General features: G+C 43.1%; 1 protein-coding gene across 1 annotated transcript in view; it reads right to left on the reverse strand.

Moving 5' to 3' along the window:
* LOC128661655 (kinesin-like protein KIF20A) overlaps positions 1 to 15,455 on the reverse strand; it is a 368,820-nt gene that overhangs the window by 205,497 nt on the left and 147,868 nt on the right. Inside the window, exon 14 of the mRNA XM_053715886.1 lies at positions 15,192 to 15,331. Within this exon, the coding sequence (XP_053571861.1) occupies positions 15,192 to 15,331 (140 nt within the window). The remainder of the gene's footprint in view (positions 1 to 15,191; positions 15,332 to 15,455) is intronic.

Below are 15,455 nucleotides of genomic sequence, written 5' to 3' on the forward strand. Positions count from 1 at the left end.
GAACTTTTTCTTAAAAATATGGGGGGGGACAAAAGGGACACCTGGTCTATCCCACTCCCTAGTAACAATATCCGCAACCCTCTTAGGGATCGGAAACGCATCAGTGTATACAGGGACCTCTAGGTACTTGTCCATTTTACACAATTTCTCTGGGACCACCATAGGGTCACAATCATCCAGAGTAGCTAATACCTCCCTGAGAAAATACGCGGAGGTGTTCCAATTTAAACGCTAATGAATCTGACTCTGCCTCATGAGAAACCTTTCCTGAATCGGAAATTTCTCCCTCAGACATCAAGTCCCTCACTCCCACTTCAGAGCGTTGTGAGGGTACATCAGATAAGGCTACCAAAGCTTCAGATTGCTCATAATCTGTTCTTAAAACAGAGCTATCACACTTTGCAGGAAAAACTGGCAGTTTAGATAGGAAGGCCGCAAGGGAGTTATCCATGACTGCCGCTAGTTGTTGCAATGTAATAGGGGCAGACGCACTAGAGGTACTAGGCATCGCTTGAACGGGCGTAACTGGTTGTGACACATGGGGAGAGGTAGACGGACTAACCTCATTACCTTCAGTCTGAAAATCATCTAGGACCACATTTTTAAGTGCAACAATATGATCTTTGAAGTGTATAGACACATTAGTGCAATTGGGACACATTCTGAGAGGGGGTTCCACCATGGCTTCTAAACACATTGAACAAGGACTTTCCTTGGTCTCAGACATGTTTAACAGACTAGCAATATGTACAAACAGGCTTAGAAATCACTTTAAACAAATAAAATACAGAATTTGAAAAAACGTTACTGTGCCTTTAAGAGATAAAAAGAGCACACAATTTTACAAAACAGTGAAAAATGCACCAATCCGTTTGAAATTTTCACAGTATGTACCTAAAGCCTTAATAAGATTGCACCACAAGTTGCAAAACGATTAACCCCTTAATGCCCAAACCGGAGCAGCCTAAAGCCAGTAACCGTTTAAATTACTACAGCACCTTGCCACAGCTTACTGCTGTGGCCCTACCTGCCCTTAGGGATCAGTTTTGGGGGAATGAAGCTTCTTTTAGGCCCTCAAACAGCAGCAGGACACTCCATGTGAAGCAGCATGAACTTGTCTTTCAATTCTAACTGCGCATCTGAGGCGTGAAATTACGCCCCTCCCACTCCACAGCTATGAGGCCTACCAAAATCACTTCTAAGTGAATAAATTCAAGCCATGTGGGTAATAACCCCAGAAAAAACACCAAAGTGCTTTAAAAGTGTCTCCCAATGAGTATTTCTTAGGTAAAATAATCGATTGCCCTAAGTTAGTGTCAACCAGTATAATTAGCCCTATTATGTAAGCATTCAATTCTTTACTAAGTCTCAGAACATAGCTTACCCTCCCCACATGGGGATATTGTCAGTCTTCTAGCATTATCTCAGTCTTGTCTAGAAATAAATGACTGAACATACCTCATTGCAGTCAAGCCTGCAAACTGTTCCCCCAACTGAAGTTTTCTGGTACTCCTCAGTCCTGTGTGGGAACAGCAATGGATTTTAGTTACAACATGCTAAAATCATCTTCCTCTCAGCAGAATTCTTCATCTTTTTTCTGCCAGAGAGTAAATAGTACAAACCGGTACCATTTAAAAATAACAAACTTTTGATTGAAGATAATAAAACATAATTTATGCTTACCTGATAAATTTATTTCTCTTGTAGTGTGTTCAGTCCACGGGTCATCCATTACTTATGGGATATATTCTCCCCCCAACAGGAAGTTGCAAGAGGATCACCCAAGCAGAGCTGCTATATAGCTCCTCCCCTCACATGTCATATCCAGTCATTCGACCGAAACAAGACGAGAAAGGAGAAACTATAGGGTGCAGTGGTGACTGGAGTTTTAATTAAAATTTAGAACTGCCTCAAAAAGACAGGGCGGGCCGTGGACTGAACACACTACAAGAGAAATAAATTTATCAGGTAAGCATAAATTATGTTTTCTCTTGTTAAGCGTGTTCAGTCCATGGGTCATCCATTACTTATGGGATACCAATACCAAAGCTAAAGTACACGGATGATGGGAGGGACAAGGCAGGAACATTAAACAGAAGGAACCACTGCCTGTAGAACCTTTCTCCCAAAAACAGCCTCCGAAGAAGCAAAAGTGTCAAATTTGTAAAATTTTGAAAAGGTATGAAGTGAAGACCAAGTTGCAGCCTTGCAAATCTGTTCAACAGAGGCCTCATTCTTAAAGGCCCAGGTGGAAGCCACAGCTCTAGTGGAATGAGCTGTAATTCTTTCAGGGGGCTGCTGTCCAGCAGTCTCATAGGCTAACCGTATTATGCTACGAAGCCAAAAAGAGAGAGAGGTGGCCGAAGCCTTTTGGCCTCTCCTCTGTCCAGAATAAACGACAAACAGAGAAGAAGTTTGCCGAAAATCTTTAGTTGCCTGTAAGTAGAACTTCAGGGCACGGACTACGTCCAAACTATGCAAAAGACGTTCCTTCTTTGAAGAAGGATTAGGACATAATGATGGAACAACAATCTCTTGATTGATATTCCTGTTAGAAACAACCTTAGGTAAAAACCCAGGTTTAGTACGCAGAACTACCTTGTCTGAATGAAAAATCAGATAAGGAGAATCACAATGTAAGGCAGATAACTCAGACTCTTCGAGCCGAGGAAATAGCCATCAAAAACAGAACTTTCCAAGATAAAAGCTTAATATCAATGGAATGAAGGGGTTCGAACGGAACACCCTGAAGAACTTTAAGAACCAAGTTTAAGCTCCACGGAGGAGCAACAGTTTTAAACACAGGCTTAATCCTAGCCAAAGCCTGACAAAAAGCCTGGAGGTCTGGATTCTCTGCCAGACGTTTGTGTAAAAGAATAGACAGAGCAGAAATCTGTCCCTTTAACGAACTAGCGGATAAACCCTTTTCTAAACCCTCTTGTAGAAAAGCCAATATCCTAGGAATCCTAACCTTACTCCATGAGTAACTCTTGGATTCACACCAATATAAATATTTACGCCATATCTTATGGTAAATTTTTCTGGTAACAGGTTTCCGAGCCTGTATTAATGTATCAATAACCGACTCCGAAAAACCACGCTTTGATAGAATCAAGCGTTCAATCTCCATGCAGTCAGCCTCAGAGAAATTAGGCTTGGATGGTTGAAAGGACCCTGAATTAGAAGGTCCTGCCTCAGAGGCAGAGACCATGGTGGACAGGACGACATGTCCACTAGGTCTGCATACCAGGTCCTGCGTGGCCACGCAGGCGCTATCAGAATCACCGATGCTCTGTTTGATCCTGGCAATCAGTCGAGGCAGCAACGGAAACGGAGGAAACACATAAGCCATGTTGAAAACCCAAGGGGCTGCTAGTGCATCTATCAGCACCGCTCCCGGGTCCCTGGACCTGGATCCGTAACAAGGAAGCTTGGCGTTCTGGCGAGATGCCATGAGATCCAGTTCCGGTTCGCCCCAACGAAGAATCAGTTGAGCAAATACCTCCGGGTGAAGTTCCCACTCCCCCGGATGAAAGGTCTGGCGACTTAGAAAGTCCGCCTCCCAGTTCGCCACGCCTGGGATGTAGATCGCTGACAGGTGGCAAGAGTGAGACTCTGCCCAGCGAATTATCTTCGAGACTTCTAACATCGCTAGGGAACTCCTGGTTCCCCCTTGATGATTGATGTAAGCCACAGTTGTGATGTTGTCCGACTGAAATCTGATGAACCTCAGTGTTGCTAACTGAGGCCAAGCTAGAAGAGCATTGAATATTGCTCTTAATTCCAGAATGTTTATTGGGAGGAGTTTCTCCTCCTGAGTCCACGATCCCTGAGCCTTCAGGGAATTCCAGACTGCGCCCCAGCCTAGTAGGCTGGCATCTGTTACAATCGTCCAATCTGGTCTGCGAAAAGTCATTCCTTTGGACAGATGAACCCGAGACAACCACCAGAGAAGAGAATCTCTGGTCTCCTGGTCCAGATTTAGTAAAGGGGACAGATCTGAGTAATCCCCATTCCACTGACTTAGCATGCATAATTGCAGCGGTCTGAGATGCAGGCGCGCAAATGGCACTATGTCCATTGCCGCGACCATTAAGCCGATTACTTCCATGCACTGAGCTACAGATGGGCTTGGAATGGAATGAAGGACACGGCAAGCATTTAGGATTTTTTTTTTGTTTTTTGTTTTTAAAACATTTTTATTTTAGAAGAAAAGAGTACACTTACAGTGGAAAAAACCATAACATTGTCCATAAAGATACTCAGACATTTCGTACAATTTAACCATATGAAGCAAGCTATTAGAGGTGAATTGTCCGTAACGGGGAGATTCTTGTTAATAATGTTGGGGAAACACCCCAAGATATGGATACAATAAACAGGCACGGTGTAGGATAGGAATAGTTCATATAAGTAAGAGGTGGTACATACCGTTGTGGCCTGGTTTTGCAATAGTTCATATTAACCTTTCTACATCTCCGACTGGTATCTCTGTATAAGAAGAGCACTCCTCACAAACAATAACAACTTAAAGAACTTAATAATTCAGAACATATGCCTATTCCGGCAAAGACACAATAAGAAAGGAAGAAAAGAGAAAAGGAAAGGGGATAAAAAGAAAGGTGAGTAAAGAGAGGGAAAAGGGCGAAGAAGAAAAAAGAAGGGGGAGGAGGGAAGGGTTTCTGATGAATTTTGAGAAGTGGTCTAGAAAGGGCGGCCCGCCTCGAAGCTTCAGAGACAACTAGGCTATCTGTGAGTGAAGAAGAGTCTGCCAGTAAAATTGTATGTTAGGGTAGAAGGCAAGACTGCCATTCTTAAGGTATGCATATTCTTCAATCTCTAGCAGCTCAGATGTATTGTGCAACCATTCCTGCCTAGTTGGAATCTGGGCAGATTTCCATTTGCGTGCAATAAGTAATTTGGCTCCGTTTAAGCTATATTGGAGGAGTTTCCACTTGAATTTGCATATTTTCTTTGGTTTGTAATTTAGAAGGGCTGTAGTTGGGGGTAGTTCGAATTGTTCTCCCATAATAACTTTCAGGCTATTAATAACGCTTTCCCAAAATGGGAGTAGTTTCGGGCAGTGCCACCAAATATGAGCCATTGTGCCAGGAGACCCACAACCTCTCCAACATGTAGCGTTAGATTGAGGGTATATCCTTTTGAGCCTATCAGGGGTAAGATACCATCGAAACAGAACCTTATGATTAAGCTCCAGTATTCTAGGGGAGGAGGAGGACTTGGCAGAGTTGTAAAATATGTTGTCCCATTGCTCTTTGGGGATAGTGATTCCCAAGTCGGTTTGCCAGTGAGAGTCATAAGAGGGTGTGGGTAGGCTAAGGGTGTCGTCTAACAGTCTTTTTGTTATAGACAATGAACCTCTGGGCGTCACTCCCTCCAGACAGAGTCTTTCAAATTTCGTCAATTCTCTCAATAAGCCCTGTTTATAGGGTGATGAGGCCAGTAAGTGTGTAAGTTGAGCGTATTTTAGCCACCGAGAGAATGTTCCACCTGCCAATTCTGTAAGTTGTGTTCTCTGTTTCAGTTTCCCACCCCCTGTCAGGTAAGTGAACGGTATCGTTGGGCCTGTATCTGGGGAATAGTATTCATTCGGGATAAGTCCCTTATGGAATTCCGCGTTAATCGGAATAGGTGTCATTGGTGAGATGTATGTCGTGAGACCTTTGGTTTTAAGTCTTATAGTATCCCAAGTTCGGAAATAATGAGCGTAGAGAGGGGAAGCTTTGGATAATATGGGTCTACTTAGTTGTTTGATCCAGCACAGTGGTCCTATTACGGGTGAACTCAGCAGGAAGGAGTCTATAGAGGACCAAGCTTTTGTGTGTGTGACATCGTGCCATTCTAAGATTTTTTCCAGAACTACAGCCTTGTAGTATTGTGATATTAACGGTACCCCCAAGCCCCCCCCTGCCTAAGGGTTTTGTCCGGATCTTTTTACTGATACGGGGCTTTACCTTTCCCCATATAAAGGAGTTTATCATGGATTGTAGGTTTGTCAGATAGGTCAGTGGCAATTGGATTGGAACAGCCTGGAGGAGGTATAGGATTTGGGGTAAGGTGGTCATTTTAACTGCCTGGATCCTACCCCACCATGACAGTGGTTTCTCCTGCCAGGAGTCAAAATCTTTCCTAAGTTTGTGTAAAAGTGGTGTGTAATTAAACTTGAATAACTTACTAATGGAAGGGGCCAGGTATATTCCAAGGTATTTGATTTTATCATGGAGTAGGGTGTATGGGCATAGGGTTTTGAGGCTCTCAAAGTTTTCTTTTGGAAGATTAATATTAAGGATTTCAGATTTTCTGGCGTTGATCAAGAAGTTAGAGTGGGAGCTGAATCTCTCGAATTCTGTTAATAAGTGTGGCAGGGATTTGTCTGGGTGTGTTAGGAAGGTGAGAACGTCGTCAGCGTACAAAGTGAGCTTATACATGTTGGGACCTAGCTGTGGGCCGGTGATATGTGGGTTCTTTCGTACGTGAGCTGCTAGTATCTCAATTGATACAGCGAACAACAGAGGAGACAGGGGGCATCCCTGTCTCGTGCCGTTGCAGATTTTAAAGCTGTCGGAAAGTGTGTTGTTCGCCCGGACCCTGGCTTTCGGGTGGGAGTAAAGGCCAAAGATCCTCCGGAGCATTATGGGTCCTATCCCAATGGCGCTCAAGCAGAGTTTTAAGAAATCCCAGTCCAGCCGGTCAAATGCTTTTTCAGCATTAGTTGAGATCAGGATAGTAGGTATTTTTGACCAGCCGGACTGTTCAATCAGATGTAAGACCCTTGTGGTATTATCCCTTGCCTCTCTTTTTGGGATGAAGCCGGATTGATCGGTGTGAATGACCTGAGGTAAAATTTTATTCATTCTGGTCGCTAAGATTTTTGAGTACAGCTTTATATCTGTATTGAGTAAAGATATCGGTCTATAATTGCCTACCTGAGTAGTGTCTTTTTCTGGTTTGGGGATAACCGATATATATGCCTCAAGGGAACCCTCCGACCATGATGCACCATTATCTAAGGACTGGAAAAGGGTTGTTAGGTGGGGGATAAGCAAGTTTTTAAATTGCTTATAGTAAATGTTTGAGAACCCGTCTGGGCCCGGGCATTTTTGCGCTGGGAGGGAGTTTATAGCTGTTGCTACTTCTTGTGATGTAATGGGGCTATCCAAAAATTCTGTTAATTCTTTAGGGATGCTAGGGAGAGAAGCATCTGTTATGTACTGCTCAGTAGCTGAGGGGGTTGTGGAAGCTGGGGGGGCCTGGAGGTTATAGAGGTTACCATAGAAGTTTTTAAACTCCTCAACTATTGAAGGGCTGCTTACTAAACTGTTCCCCGCACCGTTCACTATTTTGTGGATGTGAGTGTTTAACCTACGTTCCCTAAGTGCTCTAGCTAGAGAAGGACCGATTTTATTAGACCTAGCAAGGAATGTCTTTTTAAGATATAATGCCCTGGTCTGGGCTTCCCTGTACATTAGCCTATTTAAGTCATTTCTATGTTGCCTCAGGAGATGAGATAGGTGGGGGTCCGTGGGTGCTTCTTGATGTTGCTGTTCTAGGGTGCGTATGGAATGTAGAATGGTTGAAAACTGCGTTCTGAAATGTTTATTTTGTAAGGCTTTATGTTTGATAAATTCTCCACGTAGAACGGATTTATGGGCTTCCCAGAGTGTGTGGGGGGAGATGTCAACTGTGTTGTTAATCCTAAAGTATTCCTCAATAGTATCCGCAATGTGCTTGGTGAGTATTTTATTTTTTAGCAATGCTTCATCCAATTTCCAAATAAAGGGGGATAGGGGAGTTTCCGACCATTTAAGATTTATAGACACCATAGCGTGATCGGACCAACTAGTTGGGGTGATTTCAGAGTATTGAATATGACTATATATTGATTGATCAACTAGAACATGATCTATTCGGGAATAATTTTTATGTGGGTTGGAGTAGAAAGTGTAGGTGCGTTGGGAGGGGTGTTTCAATCTCCACGTGTCTATTAAAGTGAGACTTTGAATGAGGGACATAGTGTCAGCCAGCGTTTTAGAGGGGACACTGCTGCGTCCCAACGAACAATCCAAGATAGGGTCAAATGCTAAATTAAAGTCCCCTGCTAGAACAAGGGGTCCCTTCATGTGTGCCAGTATGTGACGTTTGATTGATTTCAGGAATTTGATCTGTTTTGTGTTAGGAACATAAATATTAGTCAGCGTAATAGGTCTGTTAAATAATAGGCCAGTCACTATAATCCATCTACCTCCTGGGTCAGATACAACTTCTAATAATTGGAATGGCAAATGTCTGTGAAACAATATCCCCACACCTCCCGCTTTTCTAGCGTTATGGGAAAAGTAACCCACAGGATAATCTTTGTTAGAGAAAGGGGGAGGGGAATCCTTTGGGAAGTGGGTCTCCTGCACGAAAACCACATCTGCTTTTAACTTTTTAAACCAGGCTAGAGCAACAGAGCGTTTAGTGGGAGAGTTCAGGCCTTTGGCGTTTTGTGTAACTATTGAAACCAAAGGGGGTGTCATGATATCATGGTTTTCAATTGGGCTATATTATATAATTTGGAAATATGTAAGTGGGTTCCATTATGATTACCGAGTGAGATAGAGAAGTTAATTCTTACCTGAAATTGCAACTCTCCATAAGGTGTGCCGCCCCGTCCAGACCAAAGAGGGGGGAGGTGAAGAAAGGAAGTGAAGAAAACAGGGGACAGAAAGAAGTCTAGAAAAATAAAACAAAAAGATTAATATTCCAGTAAAAAGTCTAACATCAATATTAAAACTCAACAAATAATACAAACTATACATGAGTAATCAAACGAGAGTACTCGGGGGTGGTGTAGGGGGGAAAAAGTGGCTGCTACTACTTTTGGTAGCAGGCCGGTTTACTAACAAATTGTTTTATAGGAACGTGTCTACTGGCGTGTCACTTGGGGAAATAGGCAGCAAGTGCAACAAACCAAATAAGAGAATGACCTCACCTCTGGCTGCTAGGACGCTTAATAAATCACATCGGCCATATGTGAGGACAAACTAGGGGGTCAATAAAACTGGGGTTGTAATATTACCACTGTGAATCCAGTTGTAAAGGGGCCAGATATTTATACTAAACATATAAGGTACATTTAATAAAAAGCAGACATCAAACCCCATCACTCAGTTCGTTAGGTTAATATCTTTCATGAGAGTCCATCAGAAGTTGAGGGTGGGTCTTTGGCCTGTGTTCTGTTTCGTTTGTGGCGTGAGACTTGGGTCCATTCTTGTCTTCGTGGTCTTTGATCTTTAGACGGAAGGGGCATATCGGATGTGGATGGTAGGGTAGGGGGCCGAATGCCCAGTTGGGAGCAAAAGGACTCCAAATCTTCAGGGGTCTTATATGTTGCAGAGATATTGTCCTTCACTACCCTGAGGCAGAAAGGGAAGCCCCAGCGGTATGGAATTTTTAGTTCTCTCAGGAGCAATGTCAGAGGTCTGGCCTCTCTCCTCTTGGCTAAAGTCATTTGGCTTAAGTCTGCAAAAAATTGTAAGGAATGACCTTCAAATGTAATAGGTGCATGCTGCCTTGCTGCAGATAGGATATCTTCCTTGTCTTTAAAGTTTGTAAATTTCAATATAATATCCCGTGGTGGTGCAGGTTCTTTGGGCAGGGGTCTCAAAGCACGGTGGTAACGGTCCAGCAAGTATTCTTTACCCTTGCCTTCTGTATTTTCGTTTCCCATGAGCTCATTAAACAATTTTTGTAGGAAAGGCAACAAGTCTATAGCTTTAATAGATTCAGGGACTCCCCGTATCCTAATGTTGTGGCGCCTGCCTCTGTTATCCAGGTCCTCGACCTGGTCTTGCAACTGCTGAATAATATTAGAGTTGCAGGTAGAATGTTGGATTTGCTGATCCAGCAGCCTGTCTGTACTTTCTAGGCTTTCTTCCAGGTTTGCGATTCTGTTGCCAATCTCACTAATTTCTTTTTTAACCTCAGTGAGGCTTGATTTGATCATGGAGCTCACTTGTGCAATAAAATTGGAAAAGTCTTCCTTAGAGGGGAGAGATAGTATGTCTGCTTTAGTAAGAATATTATCCTCTTCTGGTGTTATGTCAGCCTCTGTTTGCACAGGGGGAGATTTTGAAGGAGAGGGGGGAGAATGTGCAGTGGGGATATCCATGGCCTTGAAAAAAGAATGAACTTTAGGTGTGGCTGTCCCAGTTCCCTTTAGTGATTTTTCAGCTCTGGGCCCCTTCCTAGAAGCCATGGGAGTGCAGTTTCAAGCACAATTTAGATGTATATTACAGACTCAAGTACTAGTTGGGTTATGGGCTAGGTTGCTGCACACTATGGAGACACAGCTCTTTCTTGATAACTATTGCGAGAGTAATTGAAAAGATGGCCTTTGCTAAAGTTCTCTAAGATAGGCCCACGTGGTCCGATTATGGTAGAAATAACTGCCCCAAAAAGAAAAGTATTTCAAGAGAAGTGTTTACTGTACTTTGTGTCACGATAACATTTTGTGAGTATCAGGCAGGCATGGGAGAATTTCGTGACCCGGTATGCGGTGGCTTTATGTGTATGGCCTTAAATGGGGACTTTGGCGGTTTTACTCACTGCGGTGTCCTGAGCTGTTGTTACTTGCGATCCTATTGTGCATCGCTGCCTAGTCACAGTCCCTTGTGTTCCGGTGCGATAAGGTTGCGGCTGTTTCAGCCAGGCAGACTGCAGCTAGGGTTTGTATTTGCCTCAGGGCGCTTGTTTCAGGCCACGTGGTCCGCCGCGTTGGAGTGAAGATGTTAGTTTTCTCCGGCTGTGGGAATCTATTGTGGCTCCAATTATGTGATCCAAGGGGTTAGCATAGGTCTTGTGGCTAGCAATCACATTTATACACACGTTCCTGAGCCTTTATAACAAGTGGTAAGACCGGCCTCACACCGGAGCTCTTTCAGCTTGCGTCCATCACTGGAGCCAGCTAGCTCCGCCCCCAGCATTTAGGATTTTTGATAACCTGGACTCAGTCAGGTAAATCTTCATCTCTACAGAATCTATAAGAGTCCCTAGAAAAGGAACCCTTGTGAGTGGTAACAGAGAACTCTTTTCCATGTTCACTTTCCACCCATGCGACCTCAGAAATGCTAGAACTATCTCTGTATGAGACTTTGCATTTTGAAAACTTGACGCTTGTATCAGAATGCCGTCTAGGTACGGGGCCACCGCTATGCCTCGCGGTCTTAATACCGCCAGAAGCGAGCCCAGAACCTTTGTAAAAATTCTCGGGCCGTAGCTAACCCGAAGGGAAGAGCTACAAACTGGTAATGCCTGTCTAGAAAGGCAAACCTTAGGTACCGATAATGATCTTTGTGAATCGGTATGTGAAGGTAGGCATCCTTTAAGTCCACTGTGGTCATATACTGACCCTCTTGGATCATGGGTAGGATGGTTCGAATAGTTTCCATTTTGAACGATGGAACCCTTAGGAATTTGTTTAAGATCTTCAGGTCCAAGATTGGCCTGAAGGTTCCCTCTTTTTTGGGAACCACAAACAGATTTGAGTAAAAACCTTGCCCTTGTTCCGTCCGCGGAACGGGGTGGATCACTCCCATTACTAAGAGGTCTTGTACACATTGTAGAAATGCCTCTTTCTTTATTAGGTTTGTTGATAACCTTGACAGATGAAATCTCCCTTGTGGAGGAGAAGTTTTGAAGTCCAGAAGGTATCCCTGAGATATGATCTCCAACGTCCAGGGATCCTGGACATCTCTTGCCCAAGCCTGGGCAAAAAGAGAAAAAGTCTGCCCCCCACTAGATCCGTTTCCGGATAGGGGGCCCTTTCTTCATGCTGTCTTAGGGGCAGAAGTAGGTTTTCTGGCCTGCTTGCCCTTGTTCCAGGACTGGTTGCTCTTCCAACCCTGTCTGTAACGAGCAGCAGTTCCTTCCTGTTTTGGAGCGGAGGAAGTTGATGCTGCTCCTGCCTTGAAATTACGAAAGGCACGAAAATTAGACTGTTTGGCCTTTGATTTGGCCCTGTCCTGAAGAAGGATGTGGCCCTTACCTCCAGTAATATCAGCAATAATCTCTTTCAAGCCGGGCCCGAATAAGGTTTGCCCTTTGAAAGGAATATTAAGCAATTTAGATTTAGAAGTCACATCTGCTGACCAGGATTTAAGCCATAGCGCTCTGCGCGCCTGAATGGCGAATCCGGAGTTCTTAGCCGTTAGTTTGGTTAAATGCACAACGGCATCTGAAACAAATGCATTAGCTAGCTTAAGTGCTTTAAGCTTGTTCATAATCTCATCCAATGGTGCTGTGCGAATCGCCTCTTCCAGAGACTCAAACCAAAATGCAGCTGCAGCAGTGACGGGCGCAATGCATGCAAGGGGCTGTAATATAAAACCTTGTTGAACAAACATTTTCTTAAGGTAACCTTCTAATTTTTTATCCATTGGATCTGAGAAAGCACAACTATCCTCCACCGGGATAGTGGTACGCTTGGCTAAAGTAGAAACTGCTCCCTCCACCTTAGGGACCGTCTGCCATAAGTCTTGTGTGGTGGCGTCTATTGGGAACATTTTTCTAAATATCGGAGGGGGGGAAAGGGCACACCGGGTCTATCCCACTCCTTGCTAATAATCTCTGTAAGCCTTTTAGGTATAGGAAAAACGTCAGTACACACCGGTACCGCAAAGTATTCATCCAGCCTACATAATTTCTCTGGGATTGCAACCGTGTCGCAATCATTCAGAGCCGCTAACACCTCCCCTAGCAATACACGGAGGTTCTCAAGCTTAAATTTAAAATTTCTGAATCCGGTCTCCCCGGATCAGATCCGTCACCCACAGAATGAAGCTCTCCGTCCTCATGTTTTGCAAATTGTGACGCAGTATCGGACATGGCTCTCGTGTCATCGGCGCGCTCTGTCCTTAACCCAGAGCTATCGCGCTTGCCTCTTAACTCAAGCAAATTAGATAATACTTCTTTCATAACATTAGCCATATCATGCAAAGTGATTTGTAAGGGCCTTGATGTACTTGGCGCCACAATCTCACGCACCTCCTGAGCGGGAGGCGAAGGTACTGACACGTGAGGAGAGTTAGGGGGCATAACTTCCCCCTCGTTGTCTGGTGATAATTTCTTTACCAGTAAAGACTGACTTTTATTTAAAGTAACATCAATACAATTGGTACACATATTTCTATTGGGCTCCACATTGGCTTTTAAACATAATGAACAAGTAGATTCATCTGTATCAGACATGTTTAAACAGACTAGCAATGAGGCTAGCAAGCTTAGAAAATTCTTTCAATAAATTTACAAGCAAGATAAAAAACGCTGCAGCGCTTTTAAAAAACACAGTTGAAATAACAATGAACTAATTCAGTTATGACAAACAATTTTAACAGAAAAAACGTATGAAATTAGCAGAGGATTGCCCCCACTAGCAAAAGGATGATTAACCCCTCAATACCCAAAAACGGATAATCAATTTAAGATTTAACGCTTTTATCACAGTCAAACACACTGTCACAGGTCTGCTGTGACTGATTACCTCCCTCAAAAATGAATTTTGAAGACCCCTGAGCTCTCTGGAGACGTCCTGGATCAAGGAGGAAGAAGCAGGAAGACTGTGCTAGAATTTTAACTGCGCAACAAGGCGCTACAAAAAGGCCCCTCCCACTCATATTACAACAGTGGGAGACCTGATATAACTGTTTCTATGCAGAAATATACGTTAGCCATATGGAAAAAAATCATGCCCAAAAAGATTTATCACCAAAGTACCTCACCAAAAACGAATAACATGCCAGTTTACAAACTTTTCCAAGGTTATGCAAAGTTATCACTAAGCCTGCTACCAGTCGCTTCTACTGCAGTTAAGGCTCATACATTTCAGTATTAACAGTATTTGCTCAGTCAAATTCTAGTCCCTAGAAAATAACTCAACTGCGCATACATTTATCAGCCTGATACCAGTCGCTACTACTGCATTAAAGGCTGTACTTACATCATATGGGTAACAGCAGTGTTTTCTTAGTCAATTCCATTCCTAGAAAATATTTTACTGCACATACCTCATTTGCGGGGGACCCCGCATGCTATTCCCTTTTCTGAAGTTACCCCACTCCTCAGAATGTGCGAGAACAGCCAGTGGATCTTAGTTACGTCTGCTAAGATCATAGAAAACGCAGGCAGATTCTTCTTCTAAATACTGCCTGAGAGAAAAAACAGCACACTCCGGTGCCATTTTAAAATAATAAACTTTTGATTGAAGAATAAGTAAAAAACTCCTATCTCCTCTCACGACCTCCTTCTTTGTTGAGCGTTGCAAGAGAATGACTGGATATGACATGTGAGGGGAGGAGCTATATAGCAGCTCTGCTTGGGTGATCCTCTTGCAACTTCCTGTTGGGGGGAGAATATATCCCATAAGTAATGGATGACCCGTGGACTGAACACACTTAACAAGAGAAATTGATTTATTCATATGCATTATCCCAAATATGAAACTGGCTGTCTGAAATAAGGAACGTTGAACATCCTGAGTCAAGGCAAATAAATGTTTGAATACATATATTTAGAACTTTATATAAAAGTGCCCAACCATAGCTTAGAGTGTCACAGAAAATAAGACTTACTTACCCCAAGACACTCATCTACATGTTGTAGAAAGCCAAACCAGTACTGAAACGAAAATCAGCAGAGGTAATGGTATATATATATATATATAAGAGTATATCGTCGATCTGAAAAGGGAGGTAAGAGATGAATCTCTACGACCGATAACAGAGAACCTATGAAATAGACCCCGTAGAAGGAGATCATTGAATTCAAATAGGCAATACTCTCCTCACATCCCTCTGACATTCACTGCACGCTGAGAGGAAAACCGGGCTCCAACCTGCTGCGGAGCGCATATCAACGTAGAATCTAGCACAAACTTACTTCACCACCTCCATAGGAGGCAAAGTTTGTAAAACTGATTTGTGGGTGTGGTGAGGGGTGTATTTATAGGCATTTTGAGGTTTGGGAAACTTTGCCCCTCCTGGTAGGAATGTATATCCCATACGTCACTAGCTCATGGACTCTTGCTAATTACATGAAAGAAACAGCATGTAAATACAGATTCTCTCAATTGCAAAACGGTGAAATGAAGGACAAAAAAAAAAAAAAAAAAAAAAAAAAAAAATGTACTGTACCTCCATGTTTCATCTAGATCCACCATCTGCTGATACATTGCTTCCCCCATTTCTTTCCTTATTTGCAGTTCTAGAACCAGTTTATTCTGTCGTTCAGCAATTAACTTATCTCTTAAGCTTTCAATTTTATTTAGTAGATCCTGAAAAATATCAATTTAAAAGGAATATGTATACAAATATTGGTATGAAGGATTTTTATGCATGGTTGACTTAAAGCCGACTATGTGAACATGGGGTAGGGATGAAAAACAAATACTCTTTAGA

This window comes from Bombina bombina, chromosome 5 (assembly GCF_027579735.1).
Source record: "Bombina bombina isolate aBomBom1 chromosome 5, aBomBom1.pri, whole genome shotgun sequence".
Lineage (NCBI taxonomy): Eukaryota > Metazoa > Chordata > Amphibia > Anura > Bombinatoridae > Bombina > Bombina bombina.